Source organism: Gigantopelta aegis, chromosome 4, assembly GCF_016097555.1.
Source record: "Gigantopelta aegis isolate Gae_Host chromosome 4, Gae_host_genome, whole genome shotgun sequence".
NCBI classification, from domain to species: Eukaryota; Metazoa; Mollusca; class Gastropoda; order Neomphalida; family Peltospiridae; genus Gigantopelta; species Gigantopelta aegis.
The window spans coordinates 52,776,071-52,796,613 of record NC_054702.1 but is presented as its reverse complement, the minus strand read 5'-3'; the positions used below and the strand labels follow the sequence as shown (position 1 = coordinate 52,796,613).

Genomic DNA, 20,543 nt, shown 5'->3' with positions numbered 1-20,543 from the left:
TTTCCTTTTTATTGTTTTTTTTTTATTTATTTATTTAATGACAAGGGAAATATGATTTATGGATACAGTTCGTACTCCTGTGAATACAATTAAGACAACAACAACTTGACAGACTTTGACAAGACTACATGATTTATGCACCGAAGTGTATGAAAAGGTCACTAATAATACACGACCATGGCGAGTGGATGTCAGTCAAGCACCCGGATGGTGAGCACAGAATAACGTCAAGTGCGTCAAAGAAGTGCAAAGTCATTTGTTTACAAACTGTCATGGTTGAACTTACTTTGCGAGTACACCATAGGTGTCGGAAGTGGAGGGATATGGCGGGAGGGTATTGCCACGCTCTCCAACTCCAAAGCTGGGATCGCCAGGTCTAGGTGTTGTCCTCTTTCTCAGTTGAAAGGTGAATAAAGCATAGGTTTGGATATTTTGTTTTTTACTCTAACCAATTAAATGGAATGTTCGCAAGAATATATAATTCACAATTCATCACAATGTTATGAGCGTGCGCTACAACAGCTTGCTCTGAATGTGCACGTAAAGCCCTATGACTTGACATAATGTTATGAGAATATAGTTTTTGTGCGATCGGGCTTCATTATTATTATATAATTCAATTAGATGACATTTTGTTTTTAATTTGTGCAACTTACATATTTAATTATACAAATATCTTGTTCGATATATAGACTCCCAACAATTGTATTAACATCGCTTCAGTGTCCATTAACTGTGTCCTGAATGTCTCCAAACACTATTTACAAATATGTACACATTATCATCATATTTTACTTATATTCAATGCACTTTTAATAGAAATATATTGTTTGCGTTGTTGTCATGTACTTCGTTAATAAAACAAACTCGAACATCTTACAAAGAGCACACTGAATAAACACACGTATGTCTATAAATGGCATTTCCGATATACTAGTATATAATGTATATTCCTTTTGTTCAGCTGGCTCTAACATGTACATGACGTATATGAAATATTACTTATTAATTGGAGCATAATAAATTAAAATATCACTCATAAATATTTGTGTTAATACCTCTATAATTAATTTTCCTTCATCATAAACCATTTCCCTAGTAATCTTGGTCATCAGAAGGTAATTTGTAAGCTTGTATCAAGGCCACCTAAAATAAAACCGTACTTCGTTGATGCTTTCATAGCCAGATTTGACGCTATATTTTACTGTTCTGGACCACTATCCAGTCGACCTTCCTAACGTGAGATGCTGACCTCCAGACCACAACGCTGAATCTGACGCTGATGTTAGAATTCCATAAAATCCCCCATGTCATCGTCCATGAAGAACGGAAGACCTGCCGCCATGTCGTTGAAGCCATTGTTCTTGTTGTATTTGCTCATAGCCATCATGGCCATCATCCCGTTGCCGTCTCCGTCCATCATGTCATCGCCAAGATCACCCAGACCGTCTCCCAGGTCCCCAAATCCATCTCCCATGTCATCGAATGCTTCTCCAAAACCTTCTCCCACGTTTTGAACTGCATCTCTAATACCTTCTCCAACATTCTCAAATGCATTTCTGATCCCGTCTCCAACACCTTCAAACGTATCTCCAATTCCTTCTCCCACATCTCCCATTGCATCTCCAATACCGTCACCTACATCTCCCATTGCATCTCCAATACCGTCTCCTAGATCTCCCATTGCATCTCCAATACCGTCACCTACATCTCCCATTACATCTCCAATACCGTCTCTCATATCTCCCATTGCATCTCCAATACCATCTCCTACATTTCCCATGACATCCAGAATACCTTCTCCTACATCTCCCATTGCATCTCCAATACCGTCTCCTACATCTCCAATACCGTCTCCTACATCTCCCATGACATCCAGAATACCTTCTCCTACATCTCCCATTGCATCTCCAATGCCGTCTCCTGCATCTCCCATTGCATCTCCAATACCGTCTCCTACATCTCCCATTACATCCAGAATACCTTCTCCTACATCCCCCATTGCATCTCCAATACCGTCTCCTACATCTCCCATTACATCCCCAATACGTTCTCCCACATCTTCCAATGCATCTCCAATACCGTCTCTTACATCCTCGGCTGCATCCCTAACACCGTCTCCAACGTCTTCCAATGCGTCCCTAAAATTTCCAAATGCATCTCCAACACCTTCCCCTATATCTTCAACGGTGTCTCCAAGCCCATCTCCTAAGTCTTCAAATGCATCCCCGATACCTTCTGCTGCATCTTCTAAATTATCACGGATCCCTTCTCCAATGTCTTCAACTGTATCTCGAATACCCTCTCCTACATCTTCCACTACATCTCCAATATTGTCCATTGCATCTCCAATACCTTCTCCTACGTTTTTCACTGCATCTCCTACGTTTTCCAGCGCATCTCCCATCCCCTCTCCTACGTTTTCAAATGCATCTCCCATCCCTTCTCCTACATCTTCAAGTGCATCTCCCACATTTTCTCCCACGTCTTCTACTGCGTCTCCTATCCATTCTCCAACATCGCCTACTGCATCTCCTATACTTTCTCCTACGTCTTCTAAAGCATCTCCCATCCCTTCTCTTATATTTCCGACTCCTTCTCCCACATCTTCAACTGCGTCTCTGAAGCCTTCTCCTACATCCTCAAATGTATCACCGATTACATTGTCGAAACCATCATCAATAACATTTCCAAAGTCTCCAAAGTCGACATCAGCAACGTTATCAAAGGCATCTCCAACAGTATCGTCAAATATATCATTAGTTACATCCTCCAGTGAATCGGCAATTTCGTTCTAAAAATAAAAAAATAAAAACAATGAAAGGGAATACAGAAATACTTAAACATGTGGGACAGAAGTTCTTATTACTACGAACTGAATTGGACATTTTTAAAAAAGGTAACGAATCCACGTGTATAATGCAATTATAGGACTCGTTTTCGCACTGGTAGATTTTAGTGCATTTGGGTTATAAAAGGTAACGAATTCACGTGTATAATGCAATTATAGGACTCGTTTTCGCACTGGTAGATTTTAGTGCATTTGGGTTATAAAATGTTATAAGGTCCACTCCATCCCGTGCATTTTCCCCCATTCCAACCAATGTCACACACTAATAATATTAAAAGGAACATGTAGCCTCTCTATTTCTACTCCACATCGGTGATAGATTATATTGGTGTACAGCAAAATGTGTATATACTAGAACGCTTATTTCTAATTGAAAATACAAGTAAGTGTGGCAACAATGGATTACATTCTATAGCCCGCCCTATCCTCCTACAAAAAAATATGCTTTTTGTAAATTATTTCAGTTTGGTTTGACATAAGAAGAAAAGTAAAAGTGTTTTGGAAATAATAAAAAAATATTATTTGTGTGTGCAATTTAGAAAACAAGCGGCTTAGAAATAGTATGAAAAGAGCGTTCCCCGCGGAACGGACTATAGATTCTCTCACAATTACCATAAATGTACTTCGCATGAGACCTAAAAGCTGCTACGTAAGCAGTCCTGTGTGATAAGAAAAGTAAAGTTTGTTTTATTTAACGACGCCACTAGAGCACATTGATTTTTAATCTTATCATCGGCTATTGGACATCAAACATATGGTCATTCTGACACTGTTTTTAGAGGAAACCCGCTGTCGCCACATAGGCTACTCTTCTTTACGACAGGCAGCAAGGGATCTTTTATTTGCGCTTCCCACAGGCAGGATAGCACAAACCATGGCCTTTGTTGAACCAGTTATGGATCACTGGTCGGTGCAAGTGGTTTACATCTACCCATTGAGCCTTGCGGAGCACTCACTGAGGGTTTGGAGTCGGTATCTGGATTAAAAATCCCATGCCTCGACTGGGATCCGAACCCAGTACCTACCAGCCTGTAGACCGATGGACTAACCACGACGCCACCGAGGCCGGTGTGTGTGATAAGAAATCACGATCTGGACGTAATAATGGTATTAAAGTGCGCTGAATTTCCCCTTAATTCCAACTTCTACAGTGTGTGTAAATGAACTTGGTCATTAAATAGAGGTTGTTTTTGCCTTTGGGCATACGAGCTGATGAAGTTCAGAAAATGTGCTTAAGCTGTGTGTTCATCGTAACTTCTTGATCTGATTAGCCCGTTAAATGTATTACCGTACCCTAACAGAGCTACTATACACCTAGTGTAAGAGAATGGATTATTACTAATTTGTGGCCTTTTGAACTGCTTTTATAAACATGATGCGGGTTCTTTGACGCCGAACATTCACAAAATAGAATGAGTTTCAATGTTAAAAATGGGTGAATCTAAAAGTAGTCTCTGTGCAGGTCAGGTCAGGTCATAGGGTTTTACGTGCACATTCAGAACAAGCTGTTGTAGCGCACGCCTGTCGTGGGCACAGGGGCCGGCCTTGGCCGGCTCCTCCATTCATGACAGGAAAGGTGGGGGAGGGGAGAGGAGGGACCGCCTGCACTGGCAGGTGCAAGGGAGCACCAGCAGCCCGGTCGAATCGGTAGGGTGGGTCTCCGTGCCTTTTCGTGTTCTTTTTATAACGTTTATGCGTGTTCTTTAACACTGACGATTCCGAAAGTAGAATGAGTTTCCATATCTAAATCTAAATCTACCCTGTGCCTTAGTAGAGCATTTAGACAAATTGGTTATAACCAGCACTCTTCAAATGATATATCAAAGGTTATGGTATTTTCGGGTATTTCCTTTTCGTATGTGAATTTGTTTAATTCTTATTAATAATATTTTTGTATTATTATTTTTTTTTAATGCTCCCATATTGTAACTCCTGAAAATATCACATTCTGGACCATGTGTCCAACATACCCCACTAAGACTGAAACGAATGGTTCTAGCATGAAGTTGGTAGCATTTATTTAAAATCAACTTCCGCGCATATATTCAATTTACGTTCAAGCACACTGTCCAGGGCTGTCTGTACAGAGCATGATTAACAGTTAATTGTTGCCGAGAGATAATCTGATGATTCTTCTCCCATTGGGCCATTCTGGATGGCAGTCAGTAGCGGGATATGGACCTATCACCTAAAAGACTTAAAGACCAATTAGTCAACTACCATGCCACCGAGATCGATGGTGGAATCTGCTATCGAATTCTATACAAGAAAGCTTTTAAGCTAAAAGTTGCTTACGCCCATAATTCCAGCTGCGGCCAAACTTGCCAGGTCATTAGAGTTGCGACCGTGGAGACCCTGTCGGTTCTGGGCGTCATTTAAGGATTCAGGTCGGCCTTTCTGTGTGGCTGTGCTTCCAATTGGAATCTGCAACATATAAAAGACATGAACAATTCAATCAAAATTACGAAGAATGAACATTTAAACGGCTTGTTCATAAGACCTTTCTAAAACACAAAACCTCATTTCAGTACTCTGACTGTTCAGTGTTTCAAATTCTCGCTCCATTGCTGTTGGGTGCACGACAGTCGAGACTTATTAATGCCAAATATGCCAAATGCCAAACCCTGATCAAAAATATGTATATATTTAGAAAATAACTTCTTGTTTTCCACTGTCCGTAACAATTAACCGACAACAAGACTTTAAACTTGTACCTATGTAAACAAGTGATTTCTTCATATACAAATTCATCATCATACCCTCATCATCATCATGTTTACTTCCAAATCGATAAGCATGTGGGGTTTGGGGGTTTGGGTTTTTGTTTTTGTTGTTGTTGTTTGTTTGTTTATTTGTTTGTTTGTATATATGTTTTTGTTTGTTTGGGGGGTGGGGGTGTTGTTCTTCTTAATTTGTCTCTTTTTCTTCTCTTTCTCGTGTTTGTTTTGGGGGGGGGGGTTGGGGTTGGGGTTTGTTGTTTTATGTATGTGTATTTTGTGGGGGTTTTTGTTTGGGTTATTTTTGTTGGGGGGGGGGGGGTTTACAATCTCGTTTGTTCGTTTATGGCTTTTAATTCATTTTTTATTATTATTGCTGGGGATTTTGGATATTTATTTTTCTTTTCTTTTTCTTCTCTTTTTCTTTGGGTTTTGGGTTTTTTGGTGTGTTTTGTTTCGGGGGTGTTGTTTGTGTTGGGTCTTTTTGTGGTTTGTTTGGCAATGGTTTGTTCGTTGTTTTTTTTCTTAATTATTATTGCTGTTGTTTTGGAGTATTTATTTCCTTGTTGTTGCGGTAATTTTAAGCAGTACTTTTACCAAAACAAATACAAGGGAAGTACGTCCTGTTACTCCTTGACTGCTCCTCAACACTGACTAACCCAATCACTAAGCGACCAGAGCCCAATTTCACAACACATCTTAAGTCTAGTTTTGCACGTAAACGTAAATTTACGACTTAAAAAAACCCACAGTTCTTATTAACATTGACAGTACAGCAAATACCTTTCGAAGTACACATATTGCATGGTCTTCTGTCCTTAAAATACTCCACATTCCGTAATGATGTAATTTTTTTCTGTGTGAAATAAATAGACGCAAAACGCTGCTAGTTACGGGGCCAAATTTACGAAGCCTGTTTTGTTTTTTTCTTACACGCAAGTGAAGTGTATAAGTATTACACACGTGTAGGGGCGTAACTATTTAAAGGAATTGAAGATAGTGTTATTCGTCTGTCGAGATGCTAATGCATATATGAGGTAATAATCCTAATCTAGGGGCGGGACGTTCCAATTCCAATATTTATTTACATGCTCCTATACCACTAGAGTTTCGAGCATGTCTGTCCCGGGTCCTGTGTCTGGATAGCCAGTGGTCTGACCCGGGACGTATTCCAGTGGTAAAGCGCTCGCTTGATGTGCGGTCGGTCTGGGATCGATCCCCGTCGGTGGGCCCATTGGGCTATTTCTCGTTCCAGCCAGTGCACCACTACTGGTATATCAAAGGCCGTGGTATGCACTACCCTGTCTGTGGGATCGTGCATATAAAAGATCCCTTACTGCTAATCAAAAAGAGTAGCCCATGAAGTGGTGACAGTGGGTTTCCTCTCTCAATATCTGTGTGGTCCTTAACCATATGTCTGACGCCATATAACCGTAAATAAAATGTGTTGAGTGCGTCGTTAAATAAAACATTTTTTTCTTTTCTTTTTCTTTGCACACGGGGAAGACATAAACAGGCTTTGTAAACGTGGTCCACGATGTTTTGTGAAATTGGCTCCTGGGGTCATTGTAAACTGTGTTAAGAAGGAAATCATAAGCACATGTCTGTGGTCAAATAATATGTCATATGTATACGCCGTGCTTCTACGACTGAGGACACCACGGGAATATAAAAGTGGATGAGTGCGTCATGCTGCCTCTCGCCTTACATCCATTATGTTAAAAGGAAATATGTCCGGCATCTTGCTGTGGGTCGATGTCCCATAAACATGTCTTGTTTCAGTTCACCCAATTATTTCGTCCGGTGTCAGAGGAGCTCCTATTTTAACGTGGGGACAAGTCATTACTTTCATTTCATTTCGATGCTCAGGTTAGCGTCCTCGGACCACTGTGTCGCATTTTCAAAATATGGTCAACAGTCCAGTGTCCAGTCTGATGAGGATTTATGCAAATCAAGACAGCTCCATTTAAAGGAACATTCCTGAGTTTGCTGCAATTTTTAAGATGTTATCGACCAACAGAGACTGTTTAATAATTGTAATTACATATCAAATATATTTTTCTGCATAAAATATTAGTGGATGTATATTAAACGTGTTTCTGATCGTTCTAATATTTGTACTAGGTTAAATTTCATTTTATTTCATAAAAAAAAGTTTTTTGTACGTATGAAAAAATTTGAGACAAAATCCAGTTTGGGCTCTTTACAAATATTAAGACGACCAGAAACACATTGAATATACAGACACTGATATTTTGAACAAGAAAATATATTAAATATGTAAGTTTAATCGTAGAAATATTTTTTTAGTCAGAAACATCTTACTGTGCAGCAAACTCGGGAATGTCCCTTTAACATTATTTTATTTTCTTACACACCCGTTGGTGAGAACACCATGCGTTATTTTTTATAACACATGGTTGTTTACACATGTACGTGTGTTAACAATTTCATGACATACGACTGGCTGCTCCTAGGTGATGACCAGGTCACCACTGTCATACATCCAATGAAAATAGTGACTCATGTGTCTGTGACGCGTAAGTTAGCTACAAGTGCAACGGTTGTAAATAACTTTTAGTCGAAAAAGATGTTAAAATTTGCTTAAGACCTGGTTTTTGAGGATATGTAAGAAATAGAATAATACATTCGTGACCGTTAGATACCATTTATCTCACAACTCGTTGTTTGTTAGATACATTTTAAAACAACTCGTTGTGAGATAAATGGTATCTAACGGCCACTCATGTATTATTCTCAATTAATAAACGGCTGATTTCTCATTACTCTGTATACGACTTACATATCATTTACTCGCCTCTACAGGGTTCTCCCATCTGATCTGAACAACAAAACCGTAATACTTGATCAGGGCCACATCTCTGCATAATACAGAGTCGAATGGGCTATATCAAAGGTCGTGGTATGTGCTATCTTGTCTGTGGGATAGTGCATATAAAAAGATCCCTTGCTACTAATGAAAAAATGTAGCGGGTTCTCTTTCCAAGACTATATGTCAAAATTACCAAATGTTTAAAATGCAAAAGCCGATGATTAATAAATCTATGTACTCTAGTGGTGTCGTTAAACAAAAACAAACTTTTTAATTAGTGGATGATTCCATGAATCTCGATTACGGCCTCGTCTATAGGAGGACAGCCATTCCTGAGGAGATCCTTAATAAGAAAACTTTCGTATACTCAGTAATTACAAAATTGAATTTGGATTTAAAATAAATCTGCAACTGGTCTTAGTATAATTGCTGGAACAATTTTCTGTAGTCGGACCACAATCGATAAGGTTGTAGTTGTCATAAAGACAAGAGCAGCTGTTCCCATTTTTTTTTTTTTTTTTTTTTTTTTTTTTTTTCTAATTTGGATTAAATCAGCACTAGCCAACATTCATGCTGCCGACAATTACTTAACGTATCCTTACAGAAGACACTCTTCAGCTTGTTTCAACCAAACCTGACCACTTCAATCCACCTTACATAGAACAAAATTAACAAAGACCATTAAATGTTCACTCAAAACCACTTACGCTAAAAACAATGGAGAAGTATTAACAACTGGGTTCCAGATGTTTTAGTGATAAAACTGCAAATACATGGGCGTACAGGGGGGGGGGGGGGGGGGAGTTCGATGGGTTCGACCGAACACCCCCCCCCCCCCCCCCCCGAAATCGCTTTTTTTTATAATTTAATATATCTGACATTGATATCTGACATTATTATATTTACTCAACATAGAAATATATGCCCAATATCTCTGCAATCTATTTTGGAACCCCCCTTTTCAAAATCCTTTATTTTGGAACCCCCCTTTTCAAAATCCTATGTACGCCCATGAAATACATAGACATTATTGTTCATTTATTTTGGTTTGTTACCAGGAATTCATGGATCCGACAATGATATTTTTTTTAAACGACAACAAAACAAAACTAAACAAACAAGCAAGCAAGCAAACAAGACAAAAACAAACAAACAAACAAAATTCACTTGACATTAGAACCAGCGCTGATTTACTAGTTAGGGGCGGGACGTAGCCCGGTGGTAAAGCGTTCGCTTGATGCGCGGTCGGTCTGGGATCGATCCCCGTCGGTGGGCCCATTAGGCTATTTCTCGCTCCAGCCAGTGCACTACGACTGGTATATCAAAGGCCGTGGTATGTGCTATCCTGTATGTGGGATGATGCATATAAAAGATCCCTTGCTGCTAATCGAAAAAGAGTAGCCCATGAAGTGGCGACAGCGGGTTTCCTCTCTCAATATCCGAGTGGTCCTTAACCATATGTCAGACGCCATATAGCCGTAAATAAAATGTGTTGAGTGCGTCGTTAAATAAAACATTTCCTTCTTGATTTACTAGTTGTTATTGTAACAGATCTATAAGGAACAGTGGGGCTTCCATGTGGAGGCTGAGAAGATTTTTGTGTACAGGTTTATAAACTTGATTTAGTTCAACAAGTACAATATGGCCATTGGTTTGAAATGCCATGACTTGACTCAAATATTTTGCTCATAATGTGTAATAGATGATGATAGTGTCCCTAACTCAATTTTGACAAAAAATGGATTTCCATTGATTAACCATTAAAGAAATCTATTGTCGCCAATTTGATTCCTTTTTACGAATTAAGTGTCCTTAACCATATGTCTGGCGCCATACAATCGTGAATGAAATGTCTCGATTGCGTCGTTAAATAATCCATTTCTTTCTTTTTACGAATTAGTAGCACGATATCATTATACCCATTTTTCCACTGACAGGATAGCATATACCACGGCCTTTAATACACTAATCTTGGAATAATGATTGAAAGGGAAATAATCCAATGGTTCCACTGTGTGGGATCGATCCTATAACCCAGTGTACCTCAGACAAGTGATCTACCTCTAACCGTTATCTCAAAGTCCGTGGTATGTGTTGTCCTGTCTGTGGGATGGCGCATATAAAAGATCCCTTGCTACTAATGGAAAAATAGCCAATACTTAATCAATCAATGTGGTGTCGTTAAATAAAACACACTTTAATTTACGAAGCGATCTTAGCGCTAAGGTGACCTTAAGTGCATAACTACCTTACGCAGTTACGGTGATCTTAGCGCAAAGATCGCTTAGTAAAACGGGACCCTGATCTTCATCTAGATTTTCCGAAAGAGGCCACTGGCTGCCTGCAAATTGTTGTGCTATATTTTCCTGCTGTGACACAATGGAATTTGAGTGAACATCTGTGGTGGAAGAAACCTAGTTACAGAATGTCGACCACTTTCACTCGTATCTTGCTTTGTGTGGGGTTGCACGACCCCATTTCTCCTTGCAATACTCAGCAGACGTTGTCTGATTCGCAATATTGAATTTTCTTCCAGAACAAGATAACAAGGTTAGACTTCAGGTTTTCCCCGCTGATTAAATTTACTAGAATGGCATTTTGAACAAATTAATTTTGAAATATGGCAAACATACGCGCTAGAACTTCAAGGAAATTAATTTTTTGTCTGAGATATATTGCTTTTGTTATTGATTTTGTTAGACATCGGTGGTGAATAAGTTTGTATTTAACAATGTACAGTTTTGAGGATTGATTGGTTGGTTGTTTAGTTGTTGTTGTTGTTGTTGTTTAGTTGTTGTGTTGTTGTTGTTGTTGTTGTTGTTGTTGTTGTTGTTGTTGTTGTTGTTGATGATGATGATGATGATGATGATGATGTTGTTTGGGTATGTGTGTTTTTAACCAATACACCTTGACTCTCGAATTAAAGATTAATTTATGTCCAAACAGCGAACTCTCAAATCTGAAATGAACCGCTGCAATATACACGTTGTGTTTAATATATCATTGCCGAAATGACAGTCTAGTTTTACCCTAAATGTCCCTCTGATTAAAAGTGTTTAAACCACAATTTGAAATAGGCAGTAAAATAACTCAACCCTAAACAAATAAGCAGCAGCAATAACACAGATGACATGTAATACGTCATCCCAATGTAATTTCTGCAAGAAATACTGCTCTATCTCTGGTCTGGTGCTTATAAAACGTTTAGAGTCTAGACTCGAGACTCTAACAGAGTCTCTACCGGCCTCGGTGGCGTCGTGGTAGGCCATCGGTCTACAGGCTGGTAGGTACTGGGTTCGGATCGCAGTCGAGGCATGGGATTTTTAATCTAGATACCGACTCCAAACCCTGAGTGAGTGCTCCGCAAGGCTCAATGGGTAGGTGTAAACCACTTGCACCGACCAGTGATCCATAACTGGTTCAACAAAGGCCATGGTTTGTGCTATCCTGCCTGTGGGAAGCGCAAATAAAAGATCCCTTGCTGCTAATCGGAAGAGTAGCCCATGTAGTGGCGACAGTGGGTTTCCTCTCAAAATCTGTGTGGTCCTTAACCATATGTCTGACGCCATATAACCGTAAAATAATGTGTTGAGTGCGTCGTTAAATAAAACATTTCTTTCTTTCTTTCTAACAGAGTCTGAGACAGAAACGTCATGGCGACGCCATACAAATTGTATGTGTGTGACGTCATTATAGATTGAGTCTGGACTCTAAACGTTTTATAAGCATGGGCCCAAAAACATACTAGGTATCATTAAGTTTGTTTTTATTTAACGACGCCACTAGAGCACATTGATTTTTTTATCTTATCATCGGCTATTGGACGTCAAACATATGGTCATTCTGACACTGTTTTTTAGAGGAAACCCGCTGTCTTTTACGACAGGCAGCAAGGGATCTTTTATTTGCGCTTCCCACAGGCAGGATAGCACAAACCATGGCCTTTGTTGAACCAGTTATGGACCACTGGTCGGTGCAAGTGGTTTACACCTACCCATTGAGCCTTGCGGAGCACTCACTCAGGGTTTGGAGTCGGTATCTGAATTAAAAATCCCATGCCTCGACTGGGATCCGTACCCAGTACCTACTAGCCTGTAGACCGATGGCCTAACCACGACGCCACCGAGGCCGGTTAGGTATCATTAAGCGTCACATGTGTCTCGTCGCATGTGTCTTCAAGGCGCACCATGACTGGTATATCAACGGCCGTGGTATGTGCTATCCTGTCTGTGGGACCGTGCATATAAAAGATCCCTTCCTACTAATGGAAAAATATAGCGGGTCAAAATTACCAAATGTTTGACATCCAATTGCCAATTATTAATAAATCAATCTGATCTAGTGGTGTCGCTATACAAAACAAACTCTTTATAATGCGTGCTTGATCTAGGGTCGATCCCCGTTAGTGGGCCCATTGAGCTATTTCCCGTTCCAGCCAGTGCACTACGACTGGTATACAAAAGGCCGCGGTATGTGCTATACTGTCTGTAGAATGGTGCATTATAAAACATCCCTTATTACTAATGGAAAAATGTAGCGGATTTCCTCTCTAAAATTATGTCAGAATTACCAAATGTTTGACATACAGTAGCCGATTATTAATAAATCAATGTTTTATAAGTGGTGACGTTAAACAAACTAAACTTAAATTTTAATTGTAACTTTTAAAATAATATCCAAACTAAATGTGGAGGAATGTTTCGGTAACGGGCCGGATCTGAAGCAACAGACATCTTTGGCGTCTATTAGAGTATTTACGGTAATGTTACAAGTTTGACATATATGATATAGGAAATATGAAATAAATCACTGTGTAATATGAAGGTTAGACAAGGACCACGATTGGTGAGTATGGACTTTGTGTAAACATGTAGTTATCCTCGGAGTTGGACATTACATGGGCGTAACGTCAGCCAGGTGATCTTAGGGTCAAAGTTAATCAAGTTACCTTTATTAGATTTGTCAGTTTGCCACACGATATATGGCCAAACTCTTTAATCTTAACAAAAGTTAAGTGTCTCGAAAAAATACTGTTCAGGTTGTACTTGACAACTAAACCCAATTAATGGAATTTAGTGTTTGACTCTTCTTTTTTTTTAGGTAGAAAAACTTATTATACAGAAAACAATGGGTTGTATTGTTCTGGTATTTTGTTTTTATTAACCTGGAAATATAAACATGCTTGTAATATCACAGTTGGGATCGTGACATCGTCACTATATAGTCTACCAAGAGTCTTTTATTACTGTTTACAACCGCGGAGGTTGACAGATTAATGTAGAAAATAAAAATAATAAACGAAAGAAAATTAGTAGAAAAATACAATTACTTCAAAGCTGCAAGTAAAATAAGGTTTTTCTCTACGTTCTTTTAAAGGGACATTCCTGAGTTTGCTGCAATTTTTAAGGTGTTATCGACTAACAGAGACTTTTAACGATTGTAATTACATATTAAATAAAAAAAAATCATAAAATATTAGTAGCTGTATATTAAACGTGTTTCTGGTCGTTATAATATTTGTACTAGATTAAATTTTATTTTATTTCCTAAAAATGTTTTTGTCGTACGTACGAAATTATTTGAAGACAAAATCCAGTTTGGGATTCTTATAATAATTAAGATGACCAAAAACACATTGAATATACAGACACTGATATTCTAAACAAGAAAATATATTTAATATGTAAGTTTAATCGTAGAAATATTTTATTAATCGGAAACATCTTACAATGCAGCAAACTCAGGAATGTCTATTTAATATCACATTCGTGTGATTTTTACCAATTTGGGTCCAGACTATTGAACACTCATCTTTTTTTTTAATTAACATTCTCTTAAATATTATATACCTCGGTGGATCCATTCAACTGATTAAGTTGTTGGGGTTTTTTTGTTTGTTTGTTGTTGTTTTTTTTGTGTGTATTTTTTTTTTTTTTTTGGGGGGGGGGGGGTTGCGTTCCAACCAGTGCACCACTACTAGTCACAAGGCCGTGGTATGCGCTCTCCTATCTGTGGGAAAGTGTATATAAAAGATCCCTTGCTGCATTAGGAAAAATGTAGTGGGTTTCCTCTGATAACTACGAGTCAGAATTACTAAATGTTTGACATCCAAGAGCCAATGATTAATTAATCAATGTGCTCTAGTGGTGTCGTTAAACAAAACAAACAAACTTTTCATCGGTTATTGTGTTGCAAAACATTCGCGTTTTATATATTTTATATGTAAGACAGCACATACCATGGGTTTTTTTTTAGGTACAAGAACTACATTACTATGCACAAACAGAATGCTTTTGATACTGCAACCTTTCCTACGTTTATTTAAAAAATGAGAATCACGTTAACATTGTTAATTTAATCCTTAAGTTGTAAGTAATGTGTAATCTGATGATTAAATCAAAACCTATAATACCCAAAAATAAATAACGCTGTCTAATAATTAGGGCTAGTACATTTAATAATTAACGAGTTGACAATTAATGTCTTTGTACATTTGACTTTTGATTTCTTAAAACTCTACATGTTAAACCTTATCAAGGATAAAATTATTGAAAATTAATAAGTGAAGAATTTGTCAGATGACTAATATTGAGGCACCCATTCTCCCTGAGTGACATTTTTCTGACATTCGGTTTTTCATTATTTCCATCAAAATTTGTTTAATAATGAATATTTTATCATGTTCTGCGACCCATTCCTACATGCACCGTCTTGCATGGTTCGTTTATTTAGAAACACGCATGAAGTGTATCTGAAACAAAGCATTAGCTATTTAAAGGAATTGAAGACAGTGTCATCCGCCTGTCGAGATGCTAATGCATATATGAGGTAATAATCCTAATTTAGGTGTGGGACGTTGCCCAGTGGTAAAGCGCTCGCTTGATGCGCGGTCGGTCTGGGATCGATCCCCGTCAGTGGGACCATTGGGCTATGTCTCGCTCCAGCCAGTGCACCACGACTGGTACATCAAAGGCCGTGGTATGTGCTATCCTGTCTATGGGATGGTGCACATAAAAGATCCTTTGCTGCTAATTCAAAAGAGTAGCCCATGAAGTGGCGACAGCGAGTTTCCTCCCTCAATATGTGTGTGGTCCTTAATCATATGTCCGACGCCATATAACCGTAAATAAAATGTGTTGAGTGCGTCGTTAAAAAATGGCTAGTGTTTTAAATATGTTGTATTTGTCTTCAATGTGTGTATATTTTCTATCAATCATTAACAGTAAATATTAAAGTAGTACTTCACATATCTAATATTAGAGATACACAAATTGTTATAGTTCAAAGTGTTAAATTGCTATTGTGCGATCAGATATCATTGGCACAAATCTATTCAGACCCATTTATGGCCACTTCAAATGTCACACGAACACAGAAATGTTAAGGTCTATGGGATTGCTATTTAAAGTAAAAGCGTACTTACAAGATTGGAATCGCTACTCCCAAGCTTTCCAGAAAGCCCTAAACCAATAAGAATACCAGCAAGGCCAGTAACTCCCATCACACTTCCGAAAATTATCCATTTTAAAACCTTGGATGACCATCCGGCTTTCTTTACGACATTAGCGCCTGTCTGAAAAACAAAATATGTAACAACCATATAGAGTCTCAAATAGCAAAATCCTCGGCCCTGTTTATAGTTCTTCCCAATGGCTGATGTTGCACATGCTTTGGTATCTGGATTTGCACTCTCCAGTATAATCATAAATGCATTCTATAATGTATATTATACACATGATATCTACTCTGTGTTTAAAGGGACATTCCCGAGTTTGCTGCATTGTAAGATGTTTCCGACTAATAAGACATGTCTACGATTAAACTTACATATTAAATATAAAGTGTCTTAAGTAAATATATTGAAGTACGTTTAAACAAATGTGTTTTGAAGTGTTTTAAACAAATATGTCTTGAAATGTTTTGAAAGCAATATGTCTTGAGGTATTTTAAACAAATATGTCTTGAAGAGTTTTTAGACAAACATGGCTTGAAGTATTTTTAAATTACAAAACTTTTCTCGAGTTTGCCACAATTGTAAGATGATTCCAACAAATATAATTTTTCGACGACATAATAAATATAGTTCCTTCAATGTGTTTCTTGTCGTTTGTAATCAATCCTAAGTGGATTTCGTCTACCTATAATTCCGCAAGTACGAGAAAAAAATAAATAGAAATAAAATGATAACTAACCCAGTACAAACACTAGGACGGTCACAAACACATTTACTATACAACCATTGATATTTTATGCAGGAAAATGCATTTATTATGCAATTCTAGTCATTTAAACGTATCTGTTGGTCAATAATATCAACAATAAGTAATAAGTAACAAACTCAGTTTAGTCATTTTAAATGTCTTGAAAAACTTTGAATTACATCTTATAGAAAGTTGGGTCCTTTTGTATTTCAGGGATTCATAAACAAATGTCTCGAAGTGTTTTAAACAATTATGTCATGAAGTGTTTTTAAATACATTGAAATGCGTTAAACAAATACCATTGAAACGTTTTTTGTTGTTGTTTGGGTTTTTTTTTTTTTTTTGGGGGGGGGGGGGCGGAGTTGGGGGTAAATATGTCTTCAAGTGCTTAAAACAAACATGACTGTTTTGAAGTTTTCTTAAACTAACCTAATTTAAAGTGTTTTAAAGTCTTGAAGTGTAAATAAAGAAATGTTTGTATGTGTTTTTAAATAGACACAAGTTTGTTTGACAAATACGTCTTGTAGTATGTTTAAACATACGTTTTAGACTGATTTTAAACAAATATGTCTTGACGTATGTTTAAACATACATGTCTTAAAATGTTTTTTAAACATACATGTCTTAAAATGTTTTTAAACAAATATGTCTTCAAGTTTTTGTAAACAAATATGTCTTCAAATGTTTTAAATAAATATGTCTTGAGGTGTTTTTTAAACAAATGTTTTCAAGTGTTTTAAATTTTATCTCATGAAGCGGGTTTTTTTTTTTTAAAACTAATATGGTTTTCGAGAAGGACAAGCGTTGTCGCTGTGATTGTTATTGGGAACTTCAACGTTCTACCAAGAACTTTATAGAAATGTGTGCATTAACTTTCTTAAAATACTAAAAATTGTGTCATCCTTAGTATTAAAATGTCCTTTTTATATATCTATATTTATATAAACTCTATATTAAAACGATTAATTTCTCTCCTTTTTTCTTTTCTTTGTTTTACGTTTTATTCTGTTTTCTTCTTCTTCTTTCTTCTTCTTCTTCTTCTTCTTCTTCTTCTTCTTCTTCTTCTTCTTCTTCTTCTTCTTCTTCTTCTTTTAATACCACTCACCACCCCAATACGTATTTTATGGTAAGTGTACCCCAGCTTCTCAAGATCATTAGTCCGCTCTGAATACGCACTAGCTGTTCTCTCATCTACCACCCTAAACCATTTTCTACGATGTGCACATAATAAAATTTGGCTCTGACGTGTAAACAACGTGTTAACATGTGCTATTGGATCATAGAACACGTCTAGATTATTACGTAATTCATATGACAAGCAAGTCTACAGCTACTCAGACCCGTAGAATGTCAGAGCCGCTACACTGACTAGCATAAGTTAAGCAGATCATTGTTACCGCTCAAGACTTGCCAGATAGACACAAATATACTGAACAACAAAGGACACAAGTATTAATTTAGCTTAATTTATTTAAAGTTATAAAGTTAGAATTCCATTATACTTTTGACAGTCTATTTATCGAATTAATTGTATCATGAAAAATGAATGTATCGTATTAAAATATGTGCATTTGACTTTCTTTTGTTGTTCGGTATATCAGAGTATTCAAAAGCATATCTATGTACAAGACAGAGTTCAGAGGATATGATTGAAAACTTAATGAAAGCATTTACATACGAATGCAATATAGAGTCATGAATTATAATAATCCATTTGATTTATTTAATTTTAACTTAATTTCGTGCTTATATCCAATTAAGGTTCAAGTACGTTCTCCTGGACACACATCTGAACTATCTGGACTGTTTGTCCAGGACAGAGGTTTAGTGGTTAATGAGAGAGAAGTCGGTTAGTAAAATTCGCTCTGGATGCGAACTCAGTACCTACCAGCCTTAAGTCCGGTTATGGTAATTAATGATGTTATCAAAATCAAGGTTCTTCAAGTCATAAAAAATATGTATTTATTTTTACATATATAAAAACATAACACGTTCCAATTTAAATATGTCAAACAAGATTTGAAACAAGTACTATTTAAAATATCTTCTTGCTAAATTTTCCAAAAACATTTATTTTTAAAGTGATCATTATATTTAAAATAATTTTAATGCCAATATTTTATTCGTTGCATATCATAACACTTACTTCAATGTCCAGTTCGCCCATCGTGAAACCTATGTGGAAGCTATCACGAAAACTGGAGAAATATTATCCGGAGTCATCAGTTGGACTCCATACGAAAGTATCCTCGGACCTATTGCCTGACACAAACAAACAAAAATAGGCGTGTGTGTTCGGCTGGTCGTGTGTCAGTGACGACGGAATTATTTTTATAGCCGATGTGCCAGAATCGGGTTATTGTAGTAGGAAAGTTGTGTCTTATGAGACGCACAAAGTGACCATACATTCTTACCGTGCGCGACATCTATCAAACTCTGGCCCGTGTAAATGCGTTTGTCAGCCGAGCCAACATCCCCTCAGGCGGTTTTGTGTGAAGAAAACAGTCCATGGTGACATGCAAAAGCATGGTGACTTAGGATAGATAATAATTAGTGACTATGGTTTGGTAATTTAAATGACAGGGTATACCCAGTGAGTGTGAACTTTCATTGCTTCAGACAATTATTTAAACAATTCATAGTGACAAGCAAAAGCATGGTGGTATATAATAATTAGTTACCATGGTAAATTAAATTATTATAGAACATGCCAACAGAATTGGATTTAATAATTATGTAGGCATTCACATTCTGGGCAGTTAATACGATATATATATATATATATATATATATATATATATATATATATATATATATATATATATATATAATATATATATTGCACTTTTGTCCTATTAAGCCTTTAATGATAACCACCAGTATATATATATATATATATATATATATATATATTCCCCTCATACATGTAGTAGTAATACCATTAATACAAAGGTGTCAGATTTCTCATTATTAATTCAATTTGTACATATTATATATCAGTTTGAAGAGGAGTTTCATATCAACATTTTGCGTGGCAATTTGTGAGGCTGTGTTGATTGGTTGCAAAATTAAGATTCATTTCGTCAGTCCTACCCAACATTATTTGGCAAGAATTGGTCTTTGTGTTTACGGTTTTGCATTTACCATAGTGTGACACCCAATAACCGATGTAATTTCCGTGCTGGGGTGTCGTTAAACATCTATTCTATTATATTCTTAATGTTTACGGGGTGATATGCACCACAAAGCTACTTATTACAAATTCATATCGCATTAAATTAACTAAGAGAATAGGGCAATTCAAAAACACCATGAAATTTTACCCACCATGGGATACCAATTCGTTCAGGATCTTGTCCTTCGACGAAATAATCTATAGTGACATGCTAAAGCATGCACGTTTATAATAACTAGATACTAGAGTATGGTAAACTAAATGATAGGAAATACCCAATGAGCGTGAACGTTCATTGTTTTAGACAATCAGCAAAACAATTCATAGCACTTGACATGCTAAAGTATGGTGGCATATAATAATTAGTGACTGTGGTAAATTATATTACAGGTAATGAAACAACATAATTTGACTGTCTATATCGGAGATAATCAACAAATAAACAAAACAATCAACAGTGACACACAGAACAGAACAGAACAGAACTTTATTACACTCGGGGCCATCGTTCGATGGCATTTGAGGAATACAAATATACATATATAATATAACAGTATCAAGACGACAGGGTTTGAAAAAACAAACAATTAATAAACTGTAAATAATGAAAGTCTTAGGAGGAACAGAAATGTTTGTTGATAATAGTTATAAATCAACACAAGTTTCTAAGGGTGCCTATATTTTTAGAATTAAAACGCTGCTTATATTTGTTTACATTTGGTCTTGTAAAATAATATTTGTGAATATCTTTACATCTATCTTCTGT

General features: G+C 36.9%; 1 protein-coding gene across 1 annotated transcript; it reads right to left on the bottom strand.

Moving 5' to 3' along the window:
- On the bottom strand, positions 1-19,006 carry LOC121370731 (protein qua-1-like). Its single transcript, XM_041496157.1, has 4 exons — positions 18,749-19,006; positions 15,825-15,974; positions 5,147-5,275; positions 1-2,794 (listed from the first exon to the last, which is right to left on the bottom strand). Exons 1-4 carry the CDS (start codon positions 18,767-18,769, stop codon positions 1,286-1,288), a joined length of 1,809 nt encoding a protein of 602 aa, XP_041352091.1. The 5' UTR covers positions 18,770-19,006; the 3' UTR covers positions 1-1,285.
- Positions 19,007-20,543: the final 1,537 nt, after the last annotated feature.